Genomic DNA, 16841 nt, shown 5'->3' on the forward strand with positions numbered 1-16841 from the left:
AGAATAATTATAATAATATCCCTCTATATATTATTTTTTAATTAAGTCACTATTTTTATTGAATAAAAATAATATTTTTTATTATTATTTCGGGTTGAATCGAGTCTAAGATTTTAAGTTATATATCGGATCGAGTTCATGTCGGATGAAATCTTATTTTAACTGGGTCAAGTCGAATCTCGGATGGAAGATTATTTATTCTCGGGTCAGGTGGATAAAAAAATCCGACCCGACCGACCCGACCGACCCGACCAGTCACATATCCCTATTCTCAGATGTTCCATATACGGGTTGTGATTAAGCCAGTAAGGCTCTTGTATCAAAGTTGCTGCTTTTGTTTCACTTTGTTCCTCCCTTCTCTCTTCTTTCTCTTTTTTCTCCCATGCCCCAATGTTAATTCAGAAGAAAAGAAAAAGAAAGTTAAAAAAAGGGGGAAATCTAAAGCCTTTTACATTCTCGTGTTCAACTTCTGTTTCAAGTTATTAGCTTTCTGTAAGTTTCAAGGGCTCTCCTCTCTTCTGGGTTTACTTTTTATTTCTATGCTGGTTTCCTATTGTTGTGTAATCTTCTGTTTAGTGTATCACTTTTTTATAGCTCATATATATGTGTGTTTATATTTGTTTCATTGTTTCTCTGTGATTGATGTTGATTAGCTGTTTTTCATAAAATCCAGATCCTGACATCATTTGACCCAACTGACTTTGGCTGCTGATTTGGGGAAGAAGAGGTAACAGGGACCTACATAGAAACCTGGAGTTTTTCAATTCTTGAAGTTTGTAGTTTTGCTTCCAGTTTTAAGTGGATTTTCCCTTTAATTTCTGCTGAATTTAAGTCAAAAGGTGTTATCTTTCTGTTTTATGGTTGTACCGAGTAAATGAAGTTGTCAAATTTCAGTATAGGATGATTGATAAAAGCAAGAGTTTTTGCTTTGATAGATGCTGTTGGAGTTCTTCAAATTTTTATCCTGATAAAGGTTTCTCTTTCTGGGATATTTTATAGGGTTTTCTTCCCTGATTTCATATTTGAAGTTAGCTTCTTTTAATGGATTAGGTTATGCTGTAAAGGAAATTGAATCAGGGTTGGTTTATTGTGGATTTGGTTCTTTCTTTTGTTGTAAGATATGATCAAGCAGATACCAGGCAGGCTTCCTCGGAAGCCATCTAAGTCGTCCGAGAATATAGAATTTGGGGGTTCATCTGCTCCTCCTTTAAGTAATCCCTCCCACTCAAGAAGCAGCGATATTGTGGGTAATCATAGGCTGCTAATCGACAATGCTCCTCATTCTGGCCCTAATTCTGTGCTCCTACTTTCGAATATAACCATGGAAGTCGGCTCGCCCAAGTTGTCGATCAAAAACTTATCGGGAATTCTGGGACTGCTCCATATGAAACTCTACCGGGATTTAAGGATGTTCCTAACTCTGAGAAGCAAACCTTGTTTCTTAGAAAGCTGAGTTTGTGTTGCATTGTGTTTGATTTCTCGGACCCAATGAAGAACTTGAAAGAAAAAGACATCAAGAGGCAGACATTACATGAGCTTGTGGATTATGTTAGTTCCACTAATGGAAAATCTGCTTAATCTGTCATTCAAGAAGCTGTAAAGATGGTGTTCTTCAACTTGTTTCGACCCCTTACCCACAGCCTCGTGAAAACAAGGTGCTAGAAGCCTTGATTTGGAAGAGGAAGAGCCATCGGTGGACCCTGCATGGCCTCACTTGCAAATTGTATATGAATTCCTTCTGAGGTTCGTGGCATCTCCTGAAACTGATGCGAAGTTGGCCAAGAGATACTTTGACCATTCTTTCGTTCTTAAATTACTGGATCTGTTTGATTCTGAAGATCCAAGAGAGAAGAGTATCTAAAGACAATTCTGCATCGTGTCTATGGCAAGTTTATGGTGCACCGTCCATTTATCAGGAAAGCTATTAACAACATTTTCTTCCGTTTATTTTGAAACGGAGAAGCATAATGGGATAGCAGAGCTTTTGGAGGTTTTGGGAAGTATAATCAACGGGTTTGCCCTGCCACTCAAAGAAGAACACAAGTTGTTCCTTACACGGGCATTAATACCCCTTCACAAACCAAAATGCTTGCCGACGTACCACCAGCAGTTATTGTACTGCATCACACAGTTTGTCGAGAAAGACTGTAAACTAGCTGATAATGTTATTAGGGGATTATTGAAGTACTGGCCAATTACTAATAGTTCCAAGGAAGTCATGTTCCTTAGTGAGCTTGAAGAAATTTTGGAAGCTACTCAGCCTGCTGAATTTCAGAGATGTATGGTACCTTTGTTCCGCAAATTGCACGATGCTTGAGCAGTTCACACTTTCAGGTAATAGCCTTACAAATTTCTCTTCATTCCCTATTTTGTAAATTGCCCTTGATGATTGTTTCATCTGTCCACTTCTAACCTGCTGAATAAAGTCAATGAAAGAGTAGTTTTTTCTTCTCGCTCTTTTATTTTATGTTCGGAACAAAGGTCTTCCGTGATCATCTCTCATTCAAACACGGGTTTCTCTTTCTTTCGATAGTAATTTGTGTCAGCCTTTTCAATGGTTTTTATCCATTGGTCCCAAATGAGATGATTAAGAGGATAGGCTGTATGTTAGCAAATTAGATCTTTATTTGCTGCTATCTGTTGTACACTGGTCTATATATGCTAGAGATCACGATAACCTAATCTTATGTTGCTCCAACTCTTCATTTTTCTTGAAGTACCGTGCCCAACCCTGTATCTGATGCATATCTGAACATAGGTATGGGAATCTGATCCTCCAAAGTCTCTCCAAATACATGGAAATTGTAGAAAAATTCGAACATATCCGTGTCCGATACTCACACTCTAGCCTGAGTAACATGGACCAAACCCATGCTGGTTTGGCATAGATGAAGTTGTGAATAGACTAAATCAAATTTTCTGGTCATGCCTATGCCTGAAGTTTTTCTTGTTAGGGAGAAAGTCTAAATTACATGGTCCGACAATGGAATTGAAATATATTGGTTCTAACATTAGGCACTTCACGCTAGCCTGCTTCACGTCAGCCAAAAAAATGGTAGCCGACTTCTTACTGACATAATTGTCTAAAATTTCTGTCTGGTTTAATTAGCTACTGAACATGCTGAGAAACTATACCGTATTATCTTTTGTAGGCTTGAAGATGGAAAATGATTGATGTTTTTCTCTTGCATCAATGGTTGATACATCTATGAACCTATATATTCCTTTGCTTCCGAACTTTTATAGTTTGAACGATGAAGTAAGATTGTTTTTTTTTGTAGCAGTTTTTTCTGTTGTTTTATTTGAATGTCCTATAACATTGAGAGTTTTAACGAGTTTGGGCATATATATGTATATGTATAGGTCTAGTTTCAATGCTTCATAGGTTTATTAGAAAGTGTACATCTGATTTCATACCACTCAGGTTTTAGTTCAAAGGATAATTACTTTTCCTTTGGCTGGAAGGATATGTATCATGTGTGATTACATACTAGCATTAGGAGGTTTCGAAGGCCAAGATGTATGCATGCGTTTAGTACACAATGGATTGCTTTTATACTTACTAAAATGAACAATAGCATATTGTCTATCATTGTTCGAGTACTTTGTTCATTGCCATGCTAATATAGTCCAATGACTACGACTCTTGAATTATGGTGTTACCTTGCAAAAACAACTGTTTGAATGCATACCGCTTCCCATAATAAGGCTTTTGTTCGGTGATTCATTGTCGAAAATTATTGTTCCCTGAATACACAGGAATTTGGTTGGTATAGTTTTGTGTAAAATTCTTGTTATCAGTATGAGATTTGAAGCTTTTGATCGTGACATATATGCTTAAAATATTTAGTTGCGCGTGATGGTTTTCCAGAATCTCTGATCACCTATATGGTTTTTTCAGGTAGCGGAGAGGGCTGTGTACTTGTGGAATAATGATCACATCGAGAACTTAATTAGACAAAACCGCAGAGTTGTACTGCCCATTATTTTCCCTGCCTTGGAGCAAAATGAGCACAACCATTGGAATCAAGTTGTCCAGAACTTGACGCTTAATGTTCGCAAGATTTTTTCCGATTCGGACCCGGAACTATTCGAAGAATGCTTGAACAAGTTTCAAGAAGATAAAGAAAAGCTGGAAGAGACCAAAATGAAACATGAAGCCACCTGGAAGCGCATAGAAGAGATTGCTGTATCAAACGCCGCTGACAGACCGGTTCTTGTTCCTCGTGTTTTACCCTCTGGAACACCATGAATCCACCATCGCAAATTGACCCGACCCGAGTCAAGTGTTGATATCTTTTGTTGCTGCCGCGGCTGCCACAAGAGGGTTCAAATGCTTAGAGAAGTCGAATTCTCGATATTTAGCCATCGTTCGGCCCGGCTTGTCCCGGATGGTCAAGAAGATCATTTTGGCAGCATCGAAGCCCAACACTCGTTACGCATACAAAGCAAATAGAAGTTAGTATCTGCTCTCCCAACAGTCACAGCCTCACAGGTAATTTACGCTTTTAATGTTGGTTTTAATTGTTCCTCACTTGATGGCATTTCTTACATGTATGTATAATCTATATAGCTCATCTTTGTTTATACCAATATTTATATGAATATGGATGGATTTATTTGGAGCTCAATACTATTATATATATTACTATTATAAAAAAAATCACTAATATTATTATCAAAGTGATACTATTATTTATATTGTATATGCCCACCATAAAAAATAACTAAATCTATTTATTTTTTTAACTGGTACAATTTAAATCAACAATATTTTTTCACATATATTCGATCAGAACTAAACATTGAATTAAACTAAATTTCATGATCAATACTTGAAATCGAGTTGTAGTATAACTTGGGATTTATAAGGAAAAAGGGAAAATACTGTGGCGGTTCAAAATATATAAATAAATAGGTGATTATTTTATAATTTTTAATAATTAAATGATTTAATAAGTAACTTTTTCTTTCTCGAGATTGCATTGTGTATTTCTTTTCTTCCGCCAGAGCATAACCTTTATTTTGATTATTATAAATATATGTTAATTATTACTAATATTTTATGGAAGTGTAGTTTTATGTTTGACATGATCTTTTTGAGGTTTTTTGACGATTCATTGTAGAATATTCTGGAATCATTTCGACATCGAAAGATGGGGAATAATGAAAGACGCGATCTTATTATTCCATTCTTAGATATGACATGATTTTATTATGCTACATTTATTCGTGGCTACAAACTAATTCCTAGATTGATTATTGCATTAATTGAAAGGTAGAGACCAAAAACTCATACTTTTCATTTGACATACGGAGAATGAACCATTGCTCTAGAAGACGCGATTATGCAAACCAGGGTCCCGCTAAATGGAAAGCCATTGATTGATCATATTGATCTCAATGCTCAATAGCTTTGTTTAAAATATCTTGGGAAGGTGCCATATGGGAGAAATATGAAAGGTTCTCGTATAAAAATGACTTAGATGAAGAAATAATTTCAAATCACCGATTATAATATGAGAGGAGATTAAGCGTGGAGCTCGAGCATATATTATGCAACTCATTGGAGGGATACTAATGCCAGATAGTTCTGGTAATCTAGTTCACACACAATATCTTCAATTTATGGATGAGTTTTGGGAAGTTGGCAGCTATAGTTGGGGTTCAGTAATATTAGCGTTTTTATATCGTAAGTTGGGCAAGGCCTCCTTATTAGAAAATGGTAAAAAAGGAGTGGGCGTTAATAAATGCCTACTATTATTGCAAACGTGGGCTTGGCAACAACGACCATTTTTTACATCGATTACTCGAACTTTGATTCGTTTTCCTCTTATTTGAAGGTAATATTTTGATTTTAATTTAAAACTTATTTACTTTAGTTTAAAATATATTTCGCATATTATTTGTTAGTTTCACATATTATTTGTTTGCATATAGTATGAGAAAAAGAAGCCACGGGATTAGTGCACAACAATGTCAGAATTTTTAAATCGATGATTGATATGTATTAAAAAAATCAGTTATATGAATGAAAAGCTAATTTCACATATTATTTATTTATAATTTACTTTGATGTGTAATCATTTATATATAATATTTGAAGTTTATTTGGAGGTCATACGATAATGATGACATAATTACATATATACCATATTATTTGATGGTGGATTCTATTCTCTAGTGTACTGTTACACCAATTATTCACTTTTCTATTGTCAAGTTCCAGTTTGCAAATAGGATGTTGATGCAGTTTGGCTTACACCATTCCATTCCATAAATTTCAGATAATTATGATTATCTCCATGATGTAGATAGATTGGGTAGGTCCGAACGTAATTGGAAAGTCATACATGCTCATTATGTTGATATGTGGAATGACAAAACTTCATTGTTGCCATATCACACTCCCATTGAACATGACAATTTTGATTGGGAGAATTCAGAGTACCTCATATATTATCTTGCAAATGGAAGATCGTACTTGACAATGATCGAAGAAAGACGTGAATGCTCTAACTATAAAAATAAATATGGTGGTCCCAGTGAATTATCTACAAGTAGAGTAGGCACATCTCAGAGTGGAGCGACATCATCTCAGAATGAAGCTGTAGCAACACAATGTCCTTCATGCCCTAGGCCATTTGTGTAGGGAGAGCTTCCAGCAGTACCGATGGCCATATGGGAAAAGGAGCCAGTAATCAGTGACAACTCATCACACAATCATATTTTTTATAATTCAGAAGCGTACATGCCCATATTTTTTAAGTGAATTAAAGTTTTAATTTTACCATCTTATGTGTATTTAAATATTAAAATAAAAATAGAAAGATAAAAACGTTCAAGTACAAAATGTTTAAACATATATATACAAACGTTCAAATAGACATATATAAACGTTCAAGTGCAAAACATTCAAACAGACATATACAATAGTTCAAATATGAAATCATTGAGGCATGTAACTTGGTTGATTAGGAAATTTTTTCTTTGTATGTCCTTCACCCCTACAGAGACTACATATCTTTGGTTGTCTTGCCTCTCTATAATTAAGACCCATACTAGTATGTATACGAGTTGATTGTGGTCTTCCCTTTAGTTGTCTAAGAATTTCTTGATTCGGAATCCATTCGACATGCTCTGCTGGTTGTCAATATTGTGAATTCGCGATTGATGGAAACTCACATATGTATATATTTAATATCGTCTGCAAATTAAAACATTCATATGCAAAGGTGTACGAATCAACCCCTACAGACATGCATACAACAACTGCATGAGCACTTGGATATTGTAATGCCTTGAACCGATGTTGTTTGCCCACGTCCACACATATTTGTCACAAACCTTCAAATGCTCTAACTTTCTCTCAAATTTAGGTCACAATAGTTCATATCGTGTTTCACCATATATGATGTTAGAATCAAGAAAAACCAATATATATATCCACATATATAATTGAGATTAAAAGAATGAAACTTACTCATGCTTAAAACTTCACAACGAATGTGGTGGTTTTTCCACATTTCTCAACTATTCTTGCAATATGGCATACAAAGTACGTGGGATATGCCTGTAGAGGTGTCCAACGACTTCTTGGTCGTTCAATTGTAACTAAAATGTCTTTTCCTCTATCGGATATCAGGTAGACTTTTTCTTCTCGAACAACATATTCACGTAAATTACTCAAAAAGAAGTTCCAAGACTCCGGTGACTCCTTATCAACAATTATGAATGCAATTGGGAAGATATTTCAGTCACTATCTTGTGCACCTGCTATCAATAGTATATGTTTGCATCTTTCGTATAACCACATCCCATCAACTTGGACCATACGTTTACAAAATGGAATTCCTTTGATGAATGGATTGGATGCCCAAAATAATTGATGGAATACTTTCTTCCCTTCCACTAGTCGACCTTCTACATTGTATGCATCGAAGGATTAGGTTTAGATAATTACGTCTGTAAGATATTTACGTTATTAATAATTTAAAAGATTTTAAATAGTTACTATTTTATAATTAGGTCATAGTATTAAAAAATAGTAAAGTGAAAGGATAATATACTTGAATTTGATAATCTGGATAGTGGATATTGTTGGGATTGGATGAAGCTCAAATGAAACCAAAAAATTTGTCAATGGGGTGAATTGTCTTTTTGAGTTTAGGGAGTAAGGAGTATAAAGATGAAACAATTTGCATAAAGATTTATAGTGGTTCGACTTCTTAACCAAGTCTACATTCACTACCTAAACTCTTCACTTAGGATTTTTTTTAACAAATTCACTATTTTTTCTTTCTTTTTCCATGATAAAGAGATAACTTTTACAACTTCTTAGATTTTCAAAGGCTAAGCTAGAACCAATCCTCTTTACAAAAGGAATAAAAGATATAAATAAGAAAACCTCTCAAAGGAATACGTTTACAAAAATTAAGCTCACTAAAACACTAATATTTATAAGAGAAAAGAAAATAAGAATGAAAAGTTCTTTTATTGTGTTTGATTGCTTGGATAGGTGTTCTCTCTTTTTCTTAAGTGTCATCAACTTGTTTTTATATTTTGGAATGAGTTTGTGGTCGTTTATACAAATGTGATGGATTTTGAATTGGACATATCAATTGAATATTCAACGGGGTTATTGGGCTTGAATTTTGTTCTTATTATTGTTAGTGGTACTGTTTTTAGGATTATTGAACTTTGGACCCAAAAATAAAATACACCTATTTTGGGCAATTTAACCGAAGTCATGTGGCGACGGTGCTCAACTAACTGCTTAAGCTACGGTCCTGCCAACGGAAAACATCCAAAGGTTGAGATTACAAAGCTCATCAGTATAATCGTTAATCTAGAGCAACATAAGAGTTTCATAAACTAAAGCATGCTAGAGACATATTACTAAGCAGTAGGTACGAGCATGATTCCAATCACTGCTACTCACGTAAAGTCCTCTGGTTCTATCTCTCAAATCTACATCTCATGCTTCCCTTAGTCTTCGTTAAGGACCCCACCATGAGTATACAATTACTAAGTCTTTAAGCTTATTATCATCCTATAATGCATCACCATGGAAAACATAATGAGGGTACCCGATATCACAGAGACATCAGTACTATCACTCAACAATAAGTAATCATCGTGGTATAGCTCGGGGTCACTTAGGATCATAGAACTCACACCTCTTTCTGCTTAATAGAGGTACCTTGGGTAGACCTGGGTTACATAACATCAAAATCTCCAAAGTATCTCAGGTAAGGTCTGGGTCACATAGCATCGACACCTTCCAATACCTTAGGCTAGGTCCAGGTCACAAAGCATCGATACCTTGCCTGGCTAGTATACTCCTTTTGAGTAATCGGAATGTGTCTGGGTCACATAGCATCAGTACCACGTTCAACTAGCGACTAAAGTGCATATTGCACTGACTTGGTTATATCCAGATATTCTATGCACACAATACAATTATCCTACTGCTAAAGTAACTCAGATGTCCTCACCGTTACCATTTACCGAACTTGCTAAAGTCAGGTGAGGTCATTTCCTCTCACTTGAACTATCTCGCTCGTCCTCTCACCTAGGACGTTAAGGAAATGTTAACTAACACTTAAAGGGTATTTTAGTAATCTCTGACTTCAGAGAGATCTCTAAGCATTTCACGATTCTCTATCGATTATGCTTGTTGTTCACTGATTGGAATATTATTTAGCCTGATACCGACTTGGGTTCATTATTGGGTAACAACACTCTTAACGATCTTATCGTACTCTTCCCAAAACCCTTAAAGTAGTGGAACGACTTATCCATTCCCAGTTCACTGACATTCTCGAAGCCCCATACTTTTTGTCAGTATTGAATCTGACATATTCATCGTACCACTTATCGGATATCTCTAGTAACAATCTTTGATCCCAACTATCCGTATACGTTCTTGATTGAATATACTTTGGTGTATTACGCTTAATATGGTTACACCCGATGTAACCTACTCCTACTAGTGTTTTTAGGTATGTTGGGTCATTTATGTCCCTCACGGACTAAGTCTTACTATTACAGATCGTTTTTAGATCTTACGAACCTCATACAAGTCAAAAGAACATTCAAAAACACTTAGGACCTTTAATGAATTCAAAATCATCTTTTTCCATCGAGCAAAATAGAGAAGGGATCGATCATTTCTGTCGAGGGATTGATCATTTTCTCCAAGGGATCAATCCTTATGAAAAGGGACCGATCCTTTCTCCCGATGGATTAATCATTTTAAAAAATGATCGATCTTTTCCTGAAAAAAAACTTTGGGATCGATCCCTTTACTGGGAATGACTTGCTTAAGCTCGGGAACCACTTAAGAATCACCCCAAATGACATGGGTTGGTTTATAAACTTATTCAAAAGCTTTAGTAAGTTATTCAGAGTCTTAAGGCATCATTTAAACATATTATTAACACTTAAAACGTGATTTGGTTGAGAAATCAAATATGAACCCTAAAATGCCCAAATCACTAAATCTTAGCAAACAAAGATAAATTTATGAAACCTTAATACTCCAAAGGATTAAAAATGCACTACCTTGATTTTAGAAATCCAAAATGAAGCTCTTTTTTTGCAATGAAACACTCTCCTTTTTGACTAGGTTGATTTTTTATCTTTTTCCTCTAGTCAACAAAGATGAAAAGATTTCTCAATATACAAGGAGTTGTAGGGAGCTTTTGAGTCTAATTATAAACTTAAAGGAGTATAGAAAAATACTATTACCAACATTTGAACTAAGGAAGCTTGGAGATGAGAAGTAAGAAAAGAAGAAGAGGAAATAAAAAAGAGAAGATAGGAAATGGGAACCCACGTTGAAGCCTAAATAAAACCCCCAAAAACCAGCTTCCCTTTTCTTCAATGGTATAATTGCACTTTTAGTCATTTGCATTTTGTCTCTTATTTAAAAATCTTCTTTTTATGACTAATTGGGCCCAAATCCAATCCAGTTAAGCCTAACGACTTAAATTGAAATTACCATGGGGTCCAATTACCTCTTGGGTAAACCCAAAATTAGTAGCCCATAATTTGGAACTCTAAACAAACACAACAAATCTAGAAATAAACAACTCTAATAATTGTTTATATATATATATATAATGTCTTATTTCTTCTTTATTTTTTGGTAAAAAAAGGATTAGGATTCAGAAGGTGGGACAGAGATTACAACAGAGTTATGTGGATTTATAACAATCCTATCAGGAACATCCTCCTCCATAAAACCAAAGATATGAGAAAAAGTTCAAGTGGCAGACTACATGTTTATATACCTCTCGATCCAACTCCGACCCCCAATTCTAGATAATTAGTACAACAGGTTTGAAATTCGAATTTGGATTCTCAGATTTCTTGTTTAAGATATCTATCACAATTAAGTAAGAAGATTCTAACTTTTGTGTGGAAATTTCATGCAACACCAAAGACCAAGATCAACACTCTAACCAATAAAATTGAAAAGTTAGTTAATCTAATCAATCTAAACAGAGTGGTAGGGTATTATTCTCCATCTTTTCAAATAATAACAACAAAGTTCCAGAGTGGAAATTGTTGCGGAATACGACTATCGGATAGAAAAAATTCGCAATTGATGATTTGAGAAAATAAAAATGAAGATAAAGAAGACACAAATTTTACATGAAAACCCCCTAAATAATATAGGGTAAAAACCATGGGCAAAGATAGAAAAATTTCACTATGAGAAAATAGGAATTACAACTTCTCTCGATCTAACAAGGAGAAAACAATAACAATTCGCTCTTGATAAAAATGATAAAACAACTCTCAAGAAAACTCTCTAAATTCTCTAGTATTAGGAGAAAACTAGAATGATTTTGGGATGATTTTGAAGCTAAATGGGTTAGGGTATTTATAGTTGAAACTTAAGGATTAATCTTGTAAATATCCTAAAGTACAGGGACTAAATATGCAATTTTCTAATGCCATTTTTTCAACCAAATCATGCCACGTCAGAGACCTTATTGAAAATGAAGGAATAAGGAAGAATGAAGAAAAAGAAGAATGAGAAGAAGAAGAATGAGGGGTTTAACGGAGTTAACGCACCACGTCAGCTAAAATTAACGGAGGGTAACATCAGGGACCTTACTGAAAACGAATTAAAAGTTCGATGGTTGTATTGCAAGTTTTAAAAGTTGGATGACCAAAATATAAGCACCCTAAAAGTTTAGGAATTATTTATATATTTTACCCTAAAAATAATGTTGTTAAGCTACAACGGTTAAAAAAGAATTTCGTTTCAAAATTATTTTTCTATAATTTTTTTTCACATTTTTGGTAAACACAAGGAATAAATTTTAAGACCACACTCATTAATTGATCGGATGACAATAACAATGCACTATATAAGGAAATTGTCTTATCACATTAAATATGATAGAGACAAAAAAGTAACCCTTTAAATACCATTTCAAAAGTATCTTTTTATTATGGAATATATACTCTTACAAGTTGCACCAGTGAGCATTGCCAACAAGTCATTAATATATTAAAATGATTTTAATCAAGTTACTGATCAATAACTGTTAACAAAAATATTATCATGACAATAATTTTTTTTATATAATTACACATATTTTTTTAATCTCTTATTATATAAATATTTTATGATGGGAGGAAGCACCAGTGACATACACATATTTTTATATTATAAGACTAATTTATAAAATTTTAGAAAAATAAAAATAAATTTATTAATATTTTTTTTAAAAAATATTTAAATTATAGAAGAATTTAATTCTTTCCCACCAACAGAGTTGTTTCAACATCTTCCTACAACAACTGTTAATCTCAGCGTAATTGTAATAGTTTATTGGATGTTTGCACTCAAACTAATCTGGTCTGATATCGGCACAGTAGTGTCTCATAATTCTCTGTCTGAGTATGTAATTAATGGATTTGCATGGGTTCTAAATATTAAATTGTAAAATGTGTCGATTAATTAAAAGGATGTTGTTTTTTTAGAAGTATTAGGTTTAAATAATTACGTCCGTAAGATATTTATGTTATTAATAATTTAAAAGATTTTAAATAATTACTATTTTATAATTAGGTCAAAATATTAAAAAAAATACTTAAGTGAAAGGATAATCTATTTGGATTTGATAATCTCGATAGTGGATATTGTCGAGATTGGATGAAACTCAAATGAAACTGAAAAAATTAACAAGAGGAGTGAATTGACTTTTTGAGTTTAGGGAGTATAAAAATGAAATAATTTACACAAGAATTTATAGTGGTTTGACTTCTCAACTAAGTCTGCATTCACTACCTAAGCTACTTATTTATGATTTTCTAACAAATTCACTAATTTGTTCTTTCTTTTTCTAAGATAAAGAGATAACCTTTACAACTCCTTAGATTTTGAAAAGCTAAACTAGAACCAATTCCCTTTACAAAAGGAATAAAAGATGTAAACAAGAAAACCTCTCAAAGGAATGTGTTTACAAAAATTACGCTCACTAAAACACTAATATTTACAAGAGAAAAGAAAATAAGAATGAAAAGTTCTTTATTGTGTTTGATTGCTTAGATAGGTGTTCTCTCTTTTTCTTAAGGGCGTGTTTGGTTTGTGGAATGTGGGATTACCGAGGGAATGTAATTCACATTCTCCCGTTTGGTTGGCCGGTAATCTCATTCCCGATAATGTTTTATTACCAATAGTGAAATTTTTGGGGAATGTCATTACCCCTTCCCTTAGGTATTGTTGGTCAATTTGGTCAAATATAAATTCCAATAATCTTTTATTCCTTTAACCAAACACGATAATATTACATTCCTGCTAAACCAACCAAACACAAAATACAACATTCCCAGTAATCCTATTGCATGGTAATCTTTTATTCCCACTGGTAATCTTTTATTCCCATTGGTAATCTTACATTCCGTGACCAAATGCACCCTAAGCAGGGGCGGGGGTAGGGCAGCGCAATGTACGCGACGGAACAAGACACCGGAATAGCAAAGGCCCCAAAAAATTAGATTTATTACTATTGTTACAATAAAAAAATCAAAGTATTACAGATCAGTGGTAAATTTTTTGGGCCCAAAACCACAGAACCTGCGATTGAATCTTGTTGAAGTCATATGAGAAATACCAATAATTAGTACTGTGCTATAGATGTAAAAATTACCTTAATTTTTTAGTTAATAAAATCATCTTTAAAAAAATTGAGATTTAAAGGCGTCTTTTTAAGAATTTGCACAGGACTTCTAACGTCCTAGCCCCGACCCTGACCTAAGTGTCATCAACGTATTTTTATATGTTAGAATGAATTTGTGGTCGTTTATACAAATGTGATGGATTTTGAATTGGGCATATCAATTGAATATTCAGCGGAGTTATTGGGCTTGAATTTTGTTCTTATTATTGTTATTGGTACTGTTTTCAGGATTATTGAACTTTGGACCCAGAAATAAAATACACCTATTTTGGGCAATTTAATCAAGGGGCCGAAGCTAGCTTGGTTTCTGGAGAAATCTGGAAATTAAAAGACTCAACTGGATCTTTAATTTCTCCAGAAAGTCTACTCTTCCTTTAAAACATAACCCTCCATTTTATCATCTGTACTTGTATGAGCTAAGCAAGGGGAGACGAAAGTAAAAGCTGTAGAAGAAAAATGTCTGGAGCAATTTCAAATATCACCATTTCTTTCCCTTTACACTCTTCAAACCCACGCAGAAATCCTTGCCACTTCCCCTTTACAAACAACCGAATCTTCAAATGTAAGAACTGCATCGGAGCCATGGCAGCACAAAACAGAGGCAACCTCGACCACTTGCAAAGAGCTACTACCAGACCCGACAAGAAAAGAGTTGACCCGCTTGCACCGACAGGTTAGTAACATGACCCAAAGCTTAATTTCTTCTCTCTTGTTCTAGGATGCTGATCGAATCTCGAACTCGTGTGAAACAGGGTCATGGGACAGGTTCCCAACAGAGAGAACAATGCAACAGATGATGGAAACAATGGAGAGGATAATGGAAGACCCATTTGCATACTCGACGCCGTTGCCGTCCTCACCCGAGGACAGCAGAGGAAGGAGGACGCCATGGGAGATCAAGGAAAGAGAAGGGGAGTATAAGGTGAGATTTGATGTGCCCGGGATGAACAAAGACGATGTCAAGGTTTGGGTTGAAGAAAACACTTTGGTTTTCAAGGCGGAGAAAGTAGTTGGTAAAGAGAAGATTAATGGGGACGAAGACGAAGACGAAGACGAAGAATGGGATGCTAAGAGCTTCGGAAGATATGGTAGCAGAGTTATACTGCCTGAAAATGTTGAATTTGAGAAGATTAAAGCCCAAGTGAAAGACGGGGTTTTGTATATTACGGTTCCAAAGGCAAGTCGTGATGGTAGGATCTTGAACATAAATGTTAATTGACAATTTTGAACATTCGTTGTAATTATGCTATTATTATATAAGATAATTTAAAATTAATTTTACTTCTATAATATTATTGTTTCACTTTTTTTAACCATAAGGGTCATCATTAAATCATAGTTAAAAGTTACTTTGGTAATGATGATTTGTTTCTATCGAACCATTCAATTATTTAAATGATTCATTTAAGTTATTTTCTTTCATTGTTAAAAGAGATGATTTGTGTTGATTAATAAAATTAACATAATTATATATTTAATGTTTAATATTTATATCAATTAAATTTTAATTTTAATTTAGTTTAAAAAATTAACTCTACTACATGTTAACATGTTAGATTTAATTATAGTTTAATTTAAAAAATTAACCTTGTTATATGTCAACATGTTAGATTTAATTTAAAAAATTAACTTTCCTATTATGTCAATTGTTATTTCGACACATATATTATATTATTGGAGGTTAATTTAATTAATTTCATTATTTTAATTAAATAAATTTTATCACTTATTAGTGAGGATTAACCCGTGTAATAACCTATGTAAAAATAAAATAAATTAGAATAGAAATATTACATGGGATAATTAAACCAGAGCAAATCACCTTTTTGATTTTAAATTGTATAAATTTTATATTTTTTATTTAAAATTATAAGATAACAAAAGAAAATAATAAGGAATTTATAAGATTTAAACTCCAAAATTTTCAATCGGATTGAAAAACTTTAATCAACTAATAACATAATTAAAGTATATATATATATATATATTTGTACAATAACGTTTGAATCATGGATGGTTCTTTCCGTTCGGATTAGAGTATCTCTCCTTTCGAATTAAAGTATATTTAAGATCCAATTAGAATTTATATAAGAATTTACAGATTACTTATTAAGAGTGACGATAATAGGATTTAAATTTAATTTTATAAACTTAAATTTTTGAATCTCAACTATTTATACTAATATTAGTTGGCATATATAATATTTGTTAATGGAAAAATAAATTTTTGAAAAAATTTCATAAATAAATTATATATTATATATATATATATATTAAATTATAGTTAATGAAAGTTTTTTTTAAAATGAATATGATATTTTTTATTCTTTAAATTAAATTAAAATTTTATTTTTCATAATTTTTTGAATAATTGTAAATTTAAAGTAACTAAGAATTAATTAAAAAGGTTTTGAAGACGAAAATTTAAGATTCAGATTATAAATATTTTTTATGATTTATGTTATTTTGTGACTTTGAATTTTCTAATAATTTTCTATATAATTTTAATTTTTAATATAGTTTATTTATTATTATTTAAAAATAATTTAATTTAAAAATATAATATTTAATTTTTAAAAAAAATCTTTCATTAACTATATATATATATATATATATATATATATATATATGAAAGAA

General features: G+C 33.0%; 1 protein-coding gene and 1 pseudogene across 2 annotated transcripts; both read left to right on the forward strand.

The window, feature by feature from the left end:
- The first annotated feature begins 369 nt into the window (after nt 1-369).
- Nucleotides 370-4587, forward strand: LOC120210875 (annotated as a pseudogene).
- A 10000-nt stretch (nt 4588-14587) lies between these two features.
- Nucleotides 14588-15461, forward strand: LOC120210854 (small heat shock protein, chloroplastic-like). 2 transcript variants are annotated; one of them, XM_039209518.1, is made up of 3 exons: nt 14588-14877; nt 14957-15212; nt 15243-15461. In XM_039209518.1, exons 1-3 carry the CDS (start codon nt 14661-14663, stop codon nt 15421-15423), a joined length of 654 nt encoding a protein of 217 aa, XP_039065449.1. In that variant the 5' UTR covers nt 14588-14660; the 3' UTR covers nt 15424-15461. The 2 variants fall into 2 exon arrangements, with proteins under 2 accessions (XP_039065449.1, XP_039065448.1); XM_039209517.1 differs by having other exon boundaries at nt 14591-14877; nt 14957-15461.
- The last annotated feature ends 1380 nt before the right edge of the window (nt 15462-16841 follow it).

The sequence above is a fragment of the Hibiscus syriacus genome, unplaced genomic scaffold (assembly GCF_006381635.1).
Source record: "Hibiscus syriacus cultivar Baekdansim isolate YM2019G1 unplaced genomic scaffold, ASM638163v2 tig00109937_pilon, whole genome shotgun sequence".
Taxonomy (NCBI): domain Eukaryota; kingdom Viridiplantae; phylum Streptophyta; class Magnoliopsida; order Malvales; family Malvaceae; genus Hibiscus; species Hibiscus syriacus.

Excerpts from the sequence above, each read along its gene's own strand:
- LOC120210854 (XM_039209517.1), top strand. The coding sequence starts at position 14,661 with ATGTCTGGAGCAATTTCAAATATCACCATTTCTTTCCCTTTACACTCT. Across the intron at positions 14,878-14,956 it reads TGACCCGCTTGCACCGACAG|GGTCATGGGACAGGTTCCCA; the intron begins GTTAGTAACATG and ends CGTGTGAAACAG.